General features: G+C 39.6%; 1 protein-coding gene across 3 annotated transcripts in view; it reads right to left on the reverse strand.

The window, feature by feature from the left end:
• Positions 1-1,122: 1,122 nt before the first annotated feature.
• Positions 1,123-18,586, reverse strand: part of slc41a2b (solute carrier family 41 member 2b) — a 30,460-nt gene continuing 12,996 nt past the window's right edge. For all 3 annotated transcript variants that reach the window (XM_053650898.1, XM_053650897.1, XM_053650899.1), the window contains 5 exons: positions 16,414-16,561; positions 16,173-16,252; positions 12,038-12,169; positions 10,822-10,970; positions 1,123-4,276 (listed from right to left, as the gene is read on the reverse strand). In XM_053650898.1, coding sequence (XP_053506873.1) covers positions 4,091-4,276; positions 10,822-10,970; positions 12,038-12,169; positions 16,173-16,252; positions 16,414-16,561 — 695 coding nt within the window. In that variant the 3' untranslated portion in view covers positions 1,123-4,090. The remainder of the gene's footprint in view (positions 4,277-10,821; positions 10,971-12,037; positions 12,170-16,172; positions 16,253-16,413; positions 16,562-18,586) is intronic.

The following is an 18,586-nucleotide window of genomic DNA, read 5'->3' on the forward strand; positions in this document are numbered from 1 at the left end:
AAGTATGTGAATGTTTGCTTTCAGTATCTGGTGTGATCCTCTTGTGCAGCAGTAACTGTAACTAAACGTTTGGGGTAACTGTTGATCAGTCCTGCACGTCGGCTTGGAGGAATTTTAGCCCGTTCCTCAGTACAGAACAGCTTCAACACTGGGATGTTGGTGGGTTTCCTCACATGAACTGCTTGCTTCAGGTTCTTACACAACATTTCTACTGGATTAAGGTCAGGACTTTGACTTGGCCATTCCAGAGCATTCACTTTATTCTTCTTTAAACATTCTTTGGTAGAACGACTCGTGTGTTTAGGATCGTTGTCTTGCTGCATGACCCACTTTCTCTTGAGATTCAGGTCATGGACAGATGTCCTGACAATTTCCTTTAGAAATCGCTGAAATAATTCAGATGCATTGTTCCATCGATGATGGCAAGTCGTCCTGGCCCAGATGCAGCAAAACAGGTTTCTTAATATAATCCTAAAAAATAAGGTTCTTGTGCTGGAATGCAGTGCTTTCCTTTCTCCAAACCCTTCTCTTTTAAACCAAAAATTCTATTTTGGTCTCATTTATCCACAAAAGATTTTTCCATTAGCTTTCTGGCTTTAGCAAATTGCAGACAGGCAGCAACGTTCTTTTTGGAGAGCAGTGTTTTTCTCCTTATAACCCTGCCATGCACACCATTGTTGTTCAGTGTTCTCCTGATGGTGGACTCATTAACATTAGCCAATGTAAGAGAGGCCTTTTGATGCTTAGATGTTACCCTGGGTTCCTTTGTGACCTCACGTGACACGTCTTGCTCTTGGAGTGATCTTTGTTGGTCAATCACTCCTATGGAGTGTAGCAGTGGTCTTGAATTTCCTCCATTTGACTACAATTTATCTGAATGTGAAATGGTGACGTCAAAACTCTTTAGAGATGGTTTTGTAAACTTTTCCAGCCTGATGAGCATCAACAACTCTTTTTCTGAGGTCCTCAGGAATCTCCTTTGTTCATGCCATGATACACTTCCACAAACATGTGTTGTGAAGATCAGACATTGACAGATCCCTGTTCTTTAAATAAAACAGGGTGCTCACTCACACCTGATTCTCATCTCATTGATTGAAAACACCTGACTCTAATTTCACCTTCAAACTAAACTGCTAATCCTAGAGCTTCACATACTTTTGTCACTCACAGATATGTAATATATCCTCAATAAATAAATGACCAAGTATAATATTTTTGTCTCAGTTGTTCAATTGGGATCTCTTTGTCTACTTTTAGGACTTGTGTGAAAATCGGTTGTTTTAGGCCATATTTATAGAAAATTCTACAAGCACCACTGTACAATGTTCACGTATGTAATTAGTAATTAATTACTTTTTTGAAGTAATTTACCCAACACTGGTAGGATGTCATTCATTGCTTTCCTACCAATCAGAACAACGGCAGCAAAATACCACTATTCTTGAAACGATCAGTGAGGTTCCATCAGTGGCAATTCAGAAACACAAGCTTGTTTCATGTGTATTAGAGGAAGCACATTAGCCTTCACCCTCACAAATTGGTAGCTGTTGTGCGATGAGGGATAACCAAGTAGTTAAGAATTAGAATTAAAAAGAAAATGTGATGACTGGCTTCACATGTCTTGGAGGAAGCATATGATAGTGCTGACTTGGTAGCTGTTGTGGGAAACGTTTTTATAGATCGTTGATGGCAATTGGACTAAATTGGAGAAAATAGTGTACAATTAAACCTGGCTAGCTTCACATTACTGACAGGAAACACATGACAACATTCACTCCTTTCAGGTTGGAAGCTGTTGTGTGATAGTGGAGAACTAGCTAATGGGAAGCAATTAATTAGGGCTAGCTTTAATAGCAATATTGTGCTAAATTATGTCACAATATGCTATTCTGAGATATCTTGGCTATTGTGATCTTTTTATTAAATTAACGGTTAAAAAAAATGACAGAAACTGACTGAAAGTAGCTGATTTGTTTGTTCAAAATTTATACTAAATCTTACAGATTTTTCTCCTTCTCTGTGTTAAACTGACTGTAAGAATGGTATTTTTTCGAATATACAAAATTTTAAAAACATACTTTTTTTTAGAAATGTTTCTAGAAAATGCAATACTACTGTTTTACTGGATAATATAGTATAGTATAGTATAGTATATAAATGTAGATTGTGATACATATTGTGTATTGTGGAAATACCTTAGAGAATTGTGATATGATCATTTTGTGATATCACACACCCCCACTGTCAATTACTCAAAAATATTTACAGTAAATCAGATTTGTAGTTGGAATAGAAAGGACATTTTTTAATTGGCTTAGGTGAAGTTTAGATTGTTTGCTTCAGTAACAGCCACTTCACCCATGATCCCACTTCTCCTGCTTAACCTAACTTCAACAAGAAAAGAATCTCTCAGCTGAGTGTTAGCAACCCTTCACTATTTGCCCAACAAGCAACCGTGAGCAAGAGAAAGAATGACTCAGTTCCATCTCTGCCATCCCACACTCTTTTCAAGCAACGTGGAAGCTCCTACTCTCCATCTGCATGACTGGACACAATTTAGACAGGCTAAAATGGAGGTACAGCTTAAGACAAGTAAGAGTGGCATCAATGATTATTTTCCTATAAGAGCACACACCAAGTGTTTTATTCCTGATGTGACAGAAATCACTATTGCTACTTCCCACAACAGAAATGAACCACATAGTGTTCTTGTTGTCTCCTACTCATAAACACTAGGCTTGCAGGGTTTTTTTCCTCAGTTCCAGACCCAGACTGAAGAGATAGAGTCATGATTAGTCTGCGTCAACGTTATAATGGTGTAATAAAGAACTCAAGCACAATGCTCTCGGGGACAATTGGAATGTCAGTCATGTATTTCAGGGTCCTATACACAACCTTTTTCTGTGTCTGGACTGTCCACATTAACGAGGATTACAAACACATTCTGCATAGTCTGACTTGTACTGGCTCTACACAGTATACACAATAAATCCCACAGAGCTGAATAAAATCCATTGCTTAAGGGGTTAATTCAATATTTTTTTTCCTGTGTGAAAAACGGCAGAGGGTTTATTTATAGCGTGGTGCTATAAATAATATTGGGGTCCACAATACTTCTTACAGTTTTTTCAGGTGTTGAGTCACTATGCTATACGAGTTATAGTAGCTCTGATGAAAATATAAATAAATAAAACATTATTATTATTATTATTATTATTATTATTATTATTGTTATTATTATTATTATAGAGCAGGAAAGTAAACTACAATGATGTTATGCCGTACATGTTGGGGGGGGTTGGGTTGGGAGAGGAGGAGGCACCTTCTGCTGAGATTGTCTATAAACAAATACTTAACATTTATTGTGAATATAAAAAAAACAGATCAGATTGTTTTTCTCCCATAAAGCAAAACCAACAAAGACAGCAAAATACACACACGAGACATATAGACAAGAGAAGGAAATAAGCCATTAAAGACAAACGCTGAGCCATCACCCACATGCAGAAGATTCTCAGGAACACATCTCTTGTGTCCTGTAGAGTTGCATACGTGTAAACAGAACATGTAAACACTGAAAAGTAAGCGTTTGAACAGACGGAACGAAACACATAAGTACCGTTTGTCTTACAAAGTGCAGACCCCTCTACACGAGGGCAGGAAGAGCAAGAGAGGAGTATGGGATAATTCTTTTTTTTAAATCCTGATCATGGATGTGATGTGAACAGAAAGATGGGCTGATGATTAGTTAATTCATAATGTTAATTCATGTCTGAGAGATCAGTAACACCTCCCAGGATTCTTACCTTCTTTCCAAAATTTGTACTCTTGACTGGAATGAAGCAGCATACAATAATCTCTCAAAAGCTGAATATTAAATAACTCTGTCCTTTAAAAAGCGCTATAAAATGTTCCAACTGATGAGGAAATCCCATCCTCATTGGTCCTCTCTGTGAATTTCACCACACATGATATACCGTCAGCCAATCACCGGTAACGTCCATTAATCGGTGGATGGACTTGTCCAATGGCAACGCAGCAAGGCTTTGGCCGAGATGCAACACATGACCGGTGAAAGGGTTTGGCCCTAGTCGCCTACGTCACTGTCCCGGTCCCCGATCACCCACAGGAAGTGGAAGCTCAAAGCCAGGAGGGCGGTGCCCAGCAGGTCTCCCAGCGCGGTCAGGTACGGGATGGAGAAACTGTCCGGGTCCTTCCCAGACTTCCACATGGCGTGGACCATCCAGTCTGCTATAGACAGCAAGAGGAACACCTGCGAGACAGACAGGCGCAGATTAAACGTATTTTAAAGTCACAGCTGTTAACAAATTCCCCAAGCGTGCCCGAGACAAGGCGACTGAGGAGTGTAAAATTAGTATGAGTCTATGTTAAGTGATTCCATTTGACTTGACTGCTCCCTGTACACACACACACACACACACACACACACACACACACACACACACACACACACACACACACACACTTAAGGGAAGAGGCTCTGAGCCGGAGAGAGCGGGTGACACAAGCGCTAACACACAATTAACACAAACTGGATCAGTGTCTTTGTGTGTGAAGTTTAGAAGCCCTTACTCTGCATCACTAATTAAGCCTATTTTCCACATTGTGAAAGTGTGTGTGGTATAAACATGTGCAATCCTGATGAAAGGAGAACTATCATGTAAAGGAAGGTATTGTCATGTGCAATGATTTAAATACAGTTAACTCCAGAATTATTGGCTCTCTTCAAACAAAATAAGAATTCACATTTGGTTCACACCAAATAAGAATATATAAAATAACATGCAATCGTTTACCTATTCATTTTTATCTTAAACATACAGGCACGCTATAGCTTTCATATTGATGCCATATTTGTTTAAGCACAAAGCCTTCTTTGTGTTTATATATTTAAAATCTGTATCCCGTGTTTATATGTTTCTGTAAAGCTGATTTGAGACAATGTCCATTGTAAAAAGCGCTATACAAATAAAACTGAATTGAAAAATTCTTAAGTACTACTTTTTCTGCAATGAAAGTTATTCACATACACACACGGAGGAAAGTTTAAGCAGGTTAGCTGAAGTTGCTGCTGTGCGTCATAGCCATGAAACTAGATGCAAACGTGATTACAGAGGAGAGCTCTCCCTTTCAGAATCAGTGATTTCTGCTGATGATAATATTGCCAGAGATGTTATTAAGAGAATAAACAACACAGTTTAACATTACAGGGAATTTGGTCAGACAATGAACAAAAAACAAATTAAATGTCAAAGTATCAGATAAAAAATATAATCTAATAAGGACCAGGATGTAGCCTATACATTGCTCGGATGTACTGCTATATGATTAAGTCATAAAGGGCATACAAATGTGATCACTTTTAAGCCATAAGCACACAGAGTAGAAATTAAATGGCAGTATTATGATTTACCCATGTCCATTCTTTCTTATCCTTAAATGCTGCAGATTTAAAAACTTCATAAAAGTGACTTCTGAATTTTCTTTTGAATTTTTAACATTCATCACCTTGCCAATCCTCTGTAATGATGTTCGGGTCTAGTTTCAAGGCTGCGATGCACAGCAGCAACTCCAGTTAACCTGCTTAAACTTTCCTCAGTGTGTGTACGTGAATGACTTTCATTTAGCAGAAAAATAAAAATAAAGGCAGTACATTAATCAGAGTGACAGACTGGTGTGAAACTCTCTGGGAAGCGGTGCACAGAGGTAGACTTGGCACTCGGAGGAACCGAGAAGCCTTTTTAGTGGCTTTCCAAGTTTGTTTGGATGGAGGCGAGATAAACAAGTAGATACTTCACTGGCCAGTGCGAGGCAATATGACGATTATACGTGGAGTATTAGAGTATAAAATTGTTAATGGGTGAGTAGGCAATACATACAGTATGGCTGTGTTACAAATCCTATAATAATGCTTCTTCTGCATGCATTCTCTTTATAAAATCTTGGGGTTTTTTCAGTCTGTAGTGTATTCTTAACTGCAAACTTGTCTAAAAACTGCAGTAATTACATACAAACACTTCTCATGAACAACAAAATGTGATGAAGTTGCTATAGAAACTAAGGGGTATTTAAGCTGGATGGTTTGCTAATTTATACAAACTAACAGGATCTGGGATGATGTTTCCACCCTCCACAAACATGTACACGTACAGACAGTACACAGCATGCACACAAAATAGTAGAATGATGATTAAAAATATCCTCTCCCATTCAAATATGTTTACTGTCCGAGCCTGGTAAATTCTCTCTCTCTCTCTCTCTCTCTCTCTCTCACACACACACACACACACACACACACACACACACACACACACACACACACACACAAATAGACAGGACTGCAAAAGTTTGCATCCCCCATTAAAAAAAAAAAAGCTTATGTACACTTTAACGGGGGGGGGGGGGGGGGGGGGGGAGGGGGGGGGATAGTACTTTCATTTTTACTATTTATTTATTACAAAGTATTTCAAGATGTTCAAATTTTGTCTCCTACAACTAGACAAGAAGCCAAGACTTTGAGTGTCATCCAGAACTGATCTGAAGAAGGCAGTGTATAACATCTGAAAGAATTATTACTAACAAACACTAACAGCTTAGTCCTGAATACTACTATGGAGCCTGATGATTACGACCGAGAAGATCCAAATGCTGTTCAGAGGATACGCAACAGGATGGAGGCAGTTCTAAAGGCAAATGGTAGGAATACAAGCTATTAATCTAAGAGATTATTTAAATGACATTCAAATATAACAGAGTTTTTAGAGTATTTCGTTTTCTTAATCTGGTTAAACACGCACACGCGCACACACAAACACCTGCTGGGTTTTTAGAAATTACATTCCTTCATTTTATTCTAAGGGAACACAAACATTTCCACAGTAAATGGTTACTAGCATCAACCACATCTGAGAAGTAACAGTCGAACACAAATATCTGCATGGCTGTTTGAAAACATGCACATCTCGCAGATACCGCAATCAATATGCCGCGTGTGTCACACTAGCTGCAGGTCTTTGTGTGGTCGCCGCCACTCGAGCACTTTCCCACGCCTTTGACGAGAGCATTTCTTTTCTCTTTGCCCTCTCGAATGCACACCGCAGCCACCGTGGCTCACTAATGGCCCCTTAGCACAGGCTCAGTCTATACGTAACAACCGTGTGCCAAGACTCCATTAATGCAACAAGTAGCCACTGGTTTCCTTTGGAATTCTGCATGTAGGCCTAGTTCCTTAGTGGTGTACAGGTCAAAGGTTATGGGTCAGAGATCAGCAGATGCTCGCGGTGAGCTCATGGAGGCAAACAATCAGCACGTCTTTGTCACAATCACAAACTGTTGGTGACAGTCTCTCACTCTGCATTTACATAGGTTATAAGATATCTATAAAAGTAATAAAATGCCTTTGTCCACAAACTGCTTCTCCTCTTCTGGCATTTACCATCAACATTTTATTACGCACAGGATTACTGGATATGTATGATGGTGAAGAATACCTGTATGGTGCATTCAAAAATCAGCCAGATGAAGGCAGCTCAAAAGGTTCATTATGTGAAAACTTTCCAAGGCTTCCAAATGCAGACTTAGAAGGTAGCATTTTCTATTTTTTTCCTGACACACCCAACGTGCATGGCTAGTGCATGTTCTTATCTTGAATTACAGTTGCCATGGTTTCACCTGGATAGAGTGTGATATGAGCACACAAACTACGCAGCTACCTAGAAAACGTATGAATAGAAAACCATACATTTTCACCACAGAAAAATATTGAAGGGAAATGGCTTGGATATACAGTCCCCTCCGAAAGTATTGGAACAGCAAGGCCAATTCAATTGTTTTTTGCTATACACTGAAGACATTTGGGTGTGGGATCAAAAGATGAATACGAGACAGTAGATCAGAATTTCAGCTTTCATTTCCTGATATTTATATCTAGAGATAACAACCCACCAATTCTGTGTGTATAGCAAAAACAAAACAAATGGCCTGGCCATTACAGCACTCGGAGGGGACTGTAAATAGCGTCCAAGCAATTAATCATTGTCTGGTATCAGAATGAGAAAAGGCTTCTTTTTTTTTCTTCTTTAAAAATAAATAAATAATAAAAATAAATAATAAAAATAAATCAAAAAAATGTATGATGACATCCATTCACAGCAAAATCATATCTCTACAGTCCTATTTTATTTGGATCATCAAACATTTTAACGCCATAGCAGTATGCTGCATCTCACCAGTTGCAACGAGGAATAAAAATCTGGTGTATATCAGGAAGTATATTTTAGGAAAGGATTGTATATCCTGATGGAAAAGTAAAAAAAAAAAAAAAAAAAAAAAAAAGGGAGGCTTTGAATTCTGGCATCCTACTAACACTTTTGTCCACATTGCTTCCTACTATTAAGAATAACTATTAACACCTCCAGGGTTGGGGGTTGGAATCCCGACTCCACCCTATGTGAGCAGAGTTTGCATGTTCTTGCCGTAATTCGGGGGTCCCTCCGAGTACTTCAGTTACTAGTGTGTGAATTTGTGTGCCCGACTGTGCCCTGCGAGGGGGTTGGCACCCCGTCCAGGGTGTCCCCTGCCTTGTGCCCCGAGTTCTGTGGGATAGGCTCCGGGCTCCTCATGACCCTGTGTAAGATAAGCGGTATGGAAAATGAATGGATGGATAAAATTCAAATATGAACAGCTGCCCAATATGACAACATAATATCAAGATCAAGGCAAATTGTGGCACAATACTTTTTCTGACATTGTGGCAAAGAAAGGCACAGAAACTTTCCCATCAAATTTCCATCAACATTTGTATTCAAGAACTTACTAATTGGAAGGATATTCTGAAAAGCCTCAAGACACAGGTTTTAAGTCTGTTATCTTTAGACATTTTACCTTTTAAAAAAAAAATAGTCTCGAGTCTTATCAGAATATCCATCATTTAAATCAAGATCTTGATGTTATCAGGTCCAGTTACTTAAAAGTGGTCCAAAAACTATATAAAAGCTACACTATAACAAATTTACACAGCTTGTAAATGAGTCAACTTTATATTCTCTGATGTTATGTACTGTACTCAACTGACCATCTCTCACTTCATAAATCATTGCAGCCTGATCTGAGGCCTGCTTTGTTCATATAGATGCATTTTCCTCACATTTCTAATAGTGCGAGGCTAGCATCTAGTTTAAATCATTGAAGTACTATTGCTGAGGTCTGTATTAACCTGCACACAGTTCACTAAAATCACTTCAAGCTTGCTGAGCAAAGGAGATTCAGCAGGCCGGCCTGTGTCTATTTATATCATGGCTTCAGCGAACTTCCACTTTCCATGCACAGAGAAATTTTACCCAGAATAAACAGAGACCCCACACAACGCACACCCCGAAAATGCCACACGTTCCATTCACTCTTAGCATACTTCTCATGAATACTTCTCAGTCATGTATTTGTAACTACAGTCATTGCTTAATTGATCGTAATTATTGTCTAAATAGTTCAGTCTTCAGTTTTTCAGATTTTGGAAAAGCATGCGTTACTAAAGCCAAGGAAGGGTTTTTAGTGTGAAATGTCTACAACAGTCCAGTGGTCAAAGTGAGTGAACTTCTAGAATAACGCTCAACAAATACCAATGACAGTGTTGAATTCTCAAATCTGATTGGTCAGAAGGTGTTGATTAATGTTCTGTAACAGCAGATCTGACAGTACTACCGACTGCAAGGCAAATCACAGGTTTATAATAATGCGCTCGTTCTGATATATTATTGTTTCTATAGTAACCGCTAATTCACAGGGTCTGTGACTGAAACTCCAGAAAACTCTAGAAAATTCCAGAAAATTCGCAGGCGCTTCAAATTTTTCAAAATTACCGCAGCTTTTCCGCAGATTTGGGCCAAGATGTGCACAACGCGCATTCAGCCAAAGCCCTCTACGATTCATGTGCGTCGCACGAGTACAGCTAAAAACATCACCATGCAAAACAATTTCATGCAATTGTGATTTCACCAATTCAAGTAGTTTTCCGCAAAATAACCCCCCCCAAAAATCTCTGCAAGTAGCATCGCAAATTTTTTAAAAAGCAGCAGAAAAAAAAAACAATAATAATAATAATTTTTTTTAAAAATCAACCATTTTGGGCCGCAACAACCACAAAAAACTGCGAAATCCTGTACGGACTGATTAGTAAAAATTAAAGAATGTGCTATTACTTAACCAAAAAAACCCCCAACAACATTAAAATTGTTGTTATAGCGTAGCTTTCTGCAAAGAAACTTTTTTCCCTTCACATTTATGGAAGGAGTCCCCAGTGTCAGCACTTTTTAACACCAAGTTTTCCAACAAGGGAAAATCTGTGTAACATGAAAAAATACATAGTTAGTCTTTAATTCAAGAGAGAGAGAAAGACAGGCTGATGATGTAACGAGTGTTCACAGCTACTATAAAGTTAATGATAACAGTACCTAACTTGTCTCAAGGAAGTTCCACAGCATTAAATGTAAGTATAAATGGATAAAAAAATGTAATGCGACATTTATTAATACATCAACTGTACGCGTTGGCAAATTGCTTTAGTAGAATACACATTTAACATGAGTGCACATTTAACAAGTGCATTGTATAGCACTTTCTGAGCTACACAATGTTCTTTACACTCTCCCTTCTCTCTCCCTGCATTGAGAAAAAAAAGTATGAAACCATTCTTTAGTCCAACTGTATTAAATAAAAGCTTTTTATTTGGGCAGTGCGTTGTCTCACTAAAACATCTGTCTAAAACATATGTATTCTCTGACTGCAGATGCACTGACTGACCTGTAGCAGCGCTGCAGCCAAGTAAACCGCCATGAAGATGGGCGTCAACGTGGTGTGGCCACTTTTCATCAGGTGAATCGTGTACAGGAAGACAAAGTGGCCTGGGACTGTCAATAGAAGCAGCACTTGTGCCGACCTGTGATTGGCTCCTGAAAAAAGAGACAGAAATGTAGAAATGATCACACCATACCATAATCATACCACATACGTGCAATCCATAGGTATGTGTTAACAGTCTATTTCTGAGTGATTGACGTACGGATCACTACAGGACCACCACTGAGCTATACGGGGCTGTACATCTGCTTTTTACGTACATGTAGAAAATAGTTTTTTTCAGTTTTTGCACAGAGTTTCAGACTCCTCAGAGATATGAGAGGATTTACGCCTCTTCCTCCAGATGGTAACGCCAGCCTGGCAGTAGGCGCTGCACCCCTTGTGTGTCTGTGTGCTTGGACATCTGTACCCAGCATTTCTGTTCCCCTCAGTCCTCCAAGCAGACTCGAGAAATGTGTGCTAAAAGCATAAGAGATGCCAGCTCGAGGCCTCTGCGCTGGCTTTCACTTCCACTGTTTATATTACACAGAGCTGCACAATATCCCAGTCTCTGTTAAATACACACTGCTCTGTAAGCACTGCATGCACTTAATCAAGTTCTGTGTTTTATCTCTCTCTCTTTCATCTAACCTTTCCTAGTCCTTCACTGTCTGTTGTGGAGAAAGCAGGAGGCTGAGTGGCAGTCTGCGCTTGGCTTTGTTTTCTCGAGCACCCGCATGACTCATGCATTTACAAATAAAGGCAGCCAGGGAACAAACACTACTAGAAAGCCAAGTAGAGATGCATCGTCGTCGTATTTAAATACATTTATTTTGACCATTGGGTAGATATTTAAACACAAACTCCAGGATCTACATAGAATGAGGTGCAAATCCAAAACCCGAAATTTCATTACCATACCAGAGGAAGCTAAAAGTGCAAATCGTCCATAATGTGTATTTTATCCTGATAAGTCTGAACCACTCTCAAATGTGCCTCTGGTTAGCCTGGTTGCTGATTACAATCTGACTGCCGGATACACAGGATATTTATCAGTTCCATGTATCTGACAACCTGTGTTGTTCCTCATTTCCAGTTTTAATGAGAATCCGCCGAGATTTTTTTTGTTTCAATACGTGATAAATTGGTGCAGGGTTCTGTGAGGTTTGTGTGAGGTTACCTGAGCCACAGAAAGTTCGGCAGGGATAGTAGCAGCCCTTGGCCTCGTCCGGTACCTCTCCTGGGGTGCTGTGGAAGTGCAAGTGTGTCGAGATGCGGCTAGACTGGATGGCCACAAGGTTTCCACCAATACCTGCACAGCAGAGATATTAACATTTCTCTGAGACACACTTTCCAGATTGAAAAAGTCATCAGTCCTGAGACTGGCTAAAGTAATACAATACATTCATCACTTCCTGCTATGAGGTACGGTTTTCATCTTACCTGACTTTCATCTTAATATACACTCTCATTTTATACTCTTCTCTATCGCTCACTCACTCACTCTATTCATTTCCAGCTTTTGACACGGCTAAGAAGAATTGAGTGCTGTCCATATGTGCAGTAATACATTTTTACAACCAGCAGCCTTAAAAAAATAGACATACAGACAGGATAAAGGAGAGCAGAAACAAACAAACAAAAAAAGGACAACCTATAGAGATAAAATTTGCCATCTTTTCCCCAGCATATGACATAATTAGCAGTGGTTGGATTTCAAACAAGCATTAGATATGCTATGAAGAATACAGTAGATAGAAAAATAAAAAATAGCCATAAAATGTACTCAATTACACCAAAAAATATATACAGTCGTGTGAAAAAATAAGTACACCCTATGGAACTTTATTTCTATTGAATAAATGCTTGACAAAACTAATGATTGAAAAAGCTTGTTCAGGTTTATCAACTTCATTAATAGGCACTGTTTAAAAAAAAAAAAAGATCAAATGCTTGCTTGTCCAAATATGTCCAAAAAAGCCTACAATTTCCATGGGGTGTACTTATTTTTTCACATGAGTGTAGATATAGTGGATATAGTTTAAATTCAAGAGTATAATTAAGTATTAGCATTAAATTATGTCACCAGGAATTAAGGCCTTACTTAAGTATTTGGTTACGTTTCTGGCTAAAGAAAGGGCTTTAGCCAGAAACGTAACTAATTACGTGGCTAATTAGAAATGATCTAATTTCTTTTGACTTTACAAACAGAAATCACACTATGGCTAAAATGCTTCGGATGACAGCAATGTCCCTAGAAATGTTGTAAAAATTACAACTTGAGGAAGGACATTTTAGACTAGGTGTCCCTGAAATGAACCATTCAAAATATAAATCACAATAATACTCCAATAATAACTCTGTCTTCGCTGACAGCACACTTGTACTTACGTCTGTGCTCGTGTCATTCTTAGCTTGTGTCTGTGTTTGTGCTCGTGTCTATGTGTGAATGAGCTCTTCTCTGTGCTTGAGTCAGTGTTTATACTTGTGTCAGTGTCTGTCTTAGCATGTGTCAGTGCTCGTGATTGTCTGAGCTCACGTCAGCATCTGTCTTAACTTATGTCAGTGTCTGATTGAGTTTATGTCTTTGCTGGTGTCTGTTACTGACCAAACTTGTGTCTGTGCTGTTGTCTGTGTCTGACTGAGCTTGTGTCTGTGCTGTTGTCTGTGTCTGACTGAGCTTGTGTCTGTGCTCATGTCTGTATCCGACCGAGCTTGAGTCTGTGCTCATGTCTGTATCCGACCGAGCTTGAGTCTGTGCTCATGTCTGTTTCTGACCGAGCTTATGTCTGTGCTGTTGTCCATTTCTGACCGAGCTTGTGTCTGTGCTGTTGTCCGTTTCTGACCGAGCTTGTGTCTATGCTGTTGTCTGTTTCTGAACGAGTTTGTGTCTGTGCTGTTGTCTGTTACTGACTGAGCTTGTGTCTTTGCTGTTGTCTGTTTCTGACCAAACTTGTGTCTGTGCTGTTGTCTGTTTCTGACCGAGCTTGTGTCTGTACTGTTGTCTGTTACTGACCGAGTTTGTGTCTGTGCTGTTGTCTGTTTCTGACCGAGCTTGTGTCTGTGCTGTTGTCTGTTTCTGACCGAGCTTGTGTCTGTGCTGTTGTCTGGTTCTGACTGAGTTTGTGTCCATGCCTGACTGAGACTGTGACTGTGCTTATGTCTGTGTCTGATTGAGCTTATGTCTTTGCTGGTGTCCAATTTCTTGTGACTTCACAAAAATACAACAGAAAGCACACTGTGGCTAAAATGCTTTGAATCACATTAATCTCCCTAGAAAGGAAGTAAAAATGATAACCTGAGGAAGGACATTGTTAATTCATAGAAGGTGTCCCTGAAATGAACCATTCAAACTATAAAATCACTCTGCTTTAATAATTTTTGTCCTTGCTGATAGCACACTCATGTTGACTCAGCAAATCCTAGTGCTTAGAATAAAATAAAGTTAAAATGCCAATGTCACATGGCTTTCTGTGAGCAAACAGATGAGGATGAGAAGAAATCTTTCATGCAAGACTCCCACAATAAAGTCTACGTAAGCTAATAATGGTTTATGCAAAGCTATAAGGCGGTAAATTATGCACAGTGCAGTTCCACAGATAATGACATACTGTCTTTGAATGTGCATCATAGGAATTGATGAGACTTGAAGATATTATGGAACACGATGTGCATATAGTTTTGATGAGGTTTTGCCAAGACGCAGTACAGCCATAGCAATACTGGACGTTTAGGGATTAAAAAGAAATAACATTTACAAAAATGAAAGCATTCTATGCAGAAAAGGAGATAAATGAAACCACCAATCAATTGCTAGTCAATTACAATGGCGTTAGAAACGCACAAGCACAATCTAACACCTCATAATTTCTGGGGCTGATTCTGTAACTGCAGCTCTGTAGCTAACTATATTAGTGCACTTAAATAGTAATGTAGTAATTACTTTAGCTCCCAATTTTTTAAATCAAGTTAATCAGGTTCTCAGAAAACCAATACACGGGAGTGGGCAAGCACATTTGAGCCTTCACTTGTTTGGTGAGTGAGATAATAAAGTAATGATTTGTGTACCCCTGAGAAGTCCAGATAAACTAATACCAACAGCTTTTAACCTTCTTACAGCCCATACAGAAATTGTGAATATCACACTTGCATATTCATATTGTATACACTAGTGTTAGCATCACACAATTCACCGACAAACCAGTGAGAATCTGATGTACGATTTGCTCACTTTTCGGGCGACAAGCTTCAGATTCTTGAAGGTTGCAAGCTCTCTGCGCTGGTTCCCAACGAGAAAACTTTTATACATCGTGACACGGTGAGTTTTCAGAGCAGGATTTAGTCACTGGATTGAAAAATGCATTAACAGATTCCGATCTTTAAAAGTTATTTTTAAAGAAATTTCGTTGGAAGCAGTTAGTGTTGAGTGACAGAGCTCTTGTGTTTGCTGATGGGCTGCAGGTCTGTATAGGCCTCAGCATCTTTCTCTGGAAGTAGGCAGATCTTGGCCTACTGACAAAATGTACCAGACTCTCTAGTGAATGCCAGATGTCATGCTGTGCGAGACTACATACACCCACACATACAGCTGTGTGATACAGTTAATCATGGCAGCCAGCACCACATCAGGGGCATATAATGTGGATCAGTGTGTTGATAAGACTGCCGAGCCATATCATAGTGTGTCTGAGGCTTATGTGAATGTAGATTTTGAGTCACCTAAATATCCCTGTACACACACAAACACACACAATCAGCTGTCCAATAATAGAGTGGGCAAGGATCAAGCTGGTTTAACACCTCACATCAGTGTGTTTTAATTAAAATCTTATCACTCCCTATTGAGATGCCGCATTACAGAGAGAAAGGAGCTATCATGGGTGTGATTAACAACCATACGCTACACATCCAAAACAAACTTACCCTAAAGCTTTTGCTCAAATGGTCATCTGCCATTTTCTCTAAATAGCAGCGTTCAGCCATTTATAAAAGCGGCTCGCTCTGCTAAAAATACGACTTCTTGAAATTTACAGATATTACCAGTACTTAATATTCAACACGAAGGTCCTAATTACCATTTATAATGCAATTTATGGAGTGCGGACTGAACAAAGCTCTTTACAGAACATTTTTCATTTTCATAACCTAAACTGACGGACTACAAATTGAAAAAGAATCCCCGCAAGCATCAGTGTTGAAAATCCTGCCTGTAGGCGAAAATGTTCCAAATGAGTTGGAAAGTTAAAATCAAATATATTTGGGAATGTTACTAAAAGTTTTACTTGAAGCTGGAATACAAACTGAGCTGGTCTTACCGTTTATGACAGGGGTGTAGACCACAATGCCAGCCAAGTTGGGGTCGGACACGGTTTTATCCAGGATCAGACCTCCAATACTGAGATGGACAAAAAAAAACAACACCACCCAAACATTAGGAATTGTGATCTGACAGGCAATGTTTAAATATGGGTGAATTGTCAAGTTAAGAGATGATGCATGTACTGCAAGTGCGTGTGCGTGTGTGTGTGTGTGTGTGTGTGTGTGTGTGTAAGAGACCTGCTGATGACCATGGCGGTGATGACAGGCTCCCAGCCAGAGTAGAGGAGCTGTCGGCTCGCCGGGTGTTTGGACGAGATGATCATCCACACCGGAGTCAGAGACATGAAGAAGGCACACACAAGAGACGACACGTATGGGTGAGAGTCTGAAAGAGACGGATATTAAGAGAGAGTTAACACCAATACCAACAGACACAGTGAGTAGCTCAGTGGTTAAGACATTGGACTACTGATTGGAAGGTCATGAGTTCTGATCCCACCAAGCTGCCACTGCTGGGCCCTTGAGCTCTGGTAAGGGCGTCTGCCAAATGGCATAAACGTAATGTGTTTTGAAATGGCTAAAGAAATAGAGTTACTCACGCGGTGAAAAGACATGGGCACTTGTACATACATCAAAATCTCATCGTAAAATTTGTGTTTGCGAATTCCACCATCAGTTGCTTATGTCTATGTTTAGTTCAACCTGACGGCTTGAGCTCCAAAAAGTCCTACAATACTAATTGCTTAAACCTGATACCAATTTTTTTTTCAGCATTCTCGAAGTCAAACACCTCTAACTAAGCTTCACAGATTTTTTTTCCCCCTTCTCGATTTACTCTTTTTCTCAGATATCACTGTTGTCTGATTACTGCTTTTTGTATTGACTCACTGTCGCAACACCTGCGTAAATTAAGGTTTTATGTAAATTAGATGTATATGAGGGTAAATCGGGATACGCATGTGACGTGGAAATGAGAGATGAGTGGGTGGGAGCTTGCACATTTCCATACAAATCATTTCTGGTTTCTTGAATCAGATGCACATTTGTTTGTACATCATTCTTGGAGCTCAAATCCGCAATCTGTTGTATGCAACTTTAATGAATAAGGGCCACTGACCCAAAAATGACACAGATGATTTTAATGTGCATTAACCACCTCAAACTTAGCTTTCTATCACATCTTAATCACTGTTCAACAAATCTGCATACATTTGCACAAGCCTCAGTCGTCCGATCCTTAATAGGGAACGTCTGAGTTTGTGTGACTATATTTAGTGAGAGCAGGCCCGACTGGGCCTGGGTTCATGATGGCATGAGCCACTGTTTGCTGGCTGGCATGGTGGCTGGATTTTGGCACAAAGTGGCACGAGCTGTTCACCTCACTTTACCTCTCAGACAGCGGCTGAGGAAGAGGCAAGGGGATGAAAAAAGAGAGGAAAAGACAAGATGCTATGTCATGGAGTCACTAATTTAACAGAAGAAACCCAAACATTTAAGACGGTCTGTGTGTGATGCGGTGTGTGGGAGTTGTGAGGACATCTGCCTCTGCGTTGGTTGTGTCAGCAGGTGGAAAGTGTGTGCGTGTGTGTGTGTGTATGTATTTTTTTCTCCCTTTTGTCATAATAACAACTAAAAAAAAAGGGTTACTTCAAACAGATGCATTATTTGTATCATTTTCTTAAACATTAAAAGAGAGCTACAAGGTTCCCAATCGAAGGGTTAATATTTCATATCCCTCATTTAAATGTGCAATCTGTGTTGTGTCATCACACAGATTTATGGAAAAAAAAACTGACAGTCAACTGTCAGTCGGGTCGATTCAATGGATTTAGGAACTCGGAAGCAAATCAAACTAACTGAGAAGAAATAGGAAAACTTCAAGTTCAAAAAGAAAAGGAAGTTAACTGAAATGTTTGTTTTATTCTTGCTTTACCATTGAGTATTCTGTTTCTGAGGGTTTCAGGGTGGGAGGGAGTACGTTACTCTCTCCTGTCAATCACGGTCACGCTAGCCGATTATGGGTGTCTGTTAGCTCATGTATGCGGAAGAGGATAGATATTGCTTTCCTCCAAATGGAAAGCAATGCGAAATTGCTCCGAGTGCGATATTCTGCCCTGTGCTAGCATGAGCAGTTTGAAAAGATATGGTTGGCTGGCTGTCTCAGAGGAAGCATGTGTTAGCCTTCGACCTCCCCGATTGGTGGCTGTTGTATGACAGGGGAATAAAGAAGAAACCAGAAGGAATTAAGGAAGTAAGCAAGGACGGAAGTAAGGCCGTAAGTAAGAAAGGACGGATGGAAGGAAGGAAGGAATGAAGTAGGTAAGTATTAATGGAAGAAAGGAAGCAAGGAAGAAAGAAGGTAAGGAAGTACAGTAAGTAAGTAAGTAGGCAATGAAGTAGGTGAAGGAAG

This window comes from Ictalurus furcatus, chromosome 19, assembly GCF_023375685.1.
Source record: "Ictalurus furcatus strain D&B chromosome 19, Billie_1.0, whole genome shotgun sequence".
Lineage (NCBI taxonomy): Eukaryota > Metazoa > Chordata > Actinopteri > Siluriformes > Ictaluridae > Ictalurus > Ictalurus furcatus.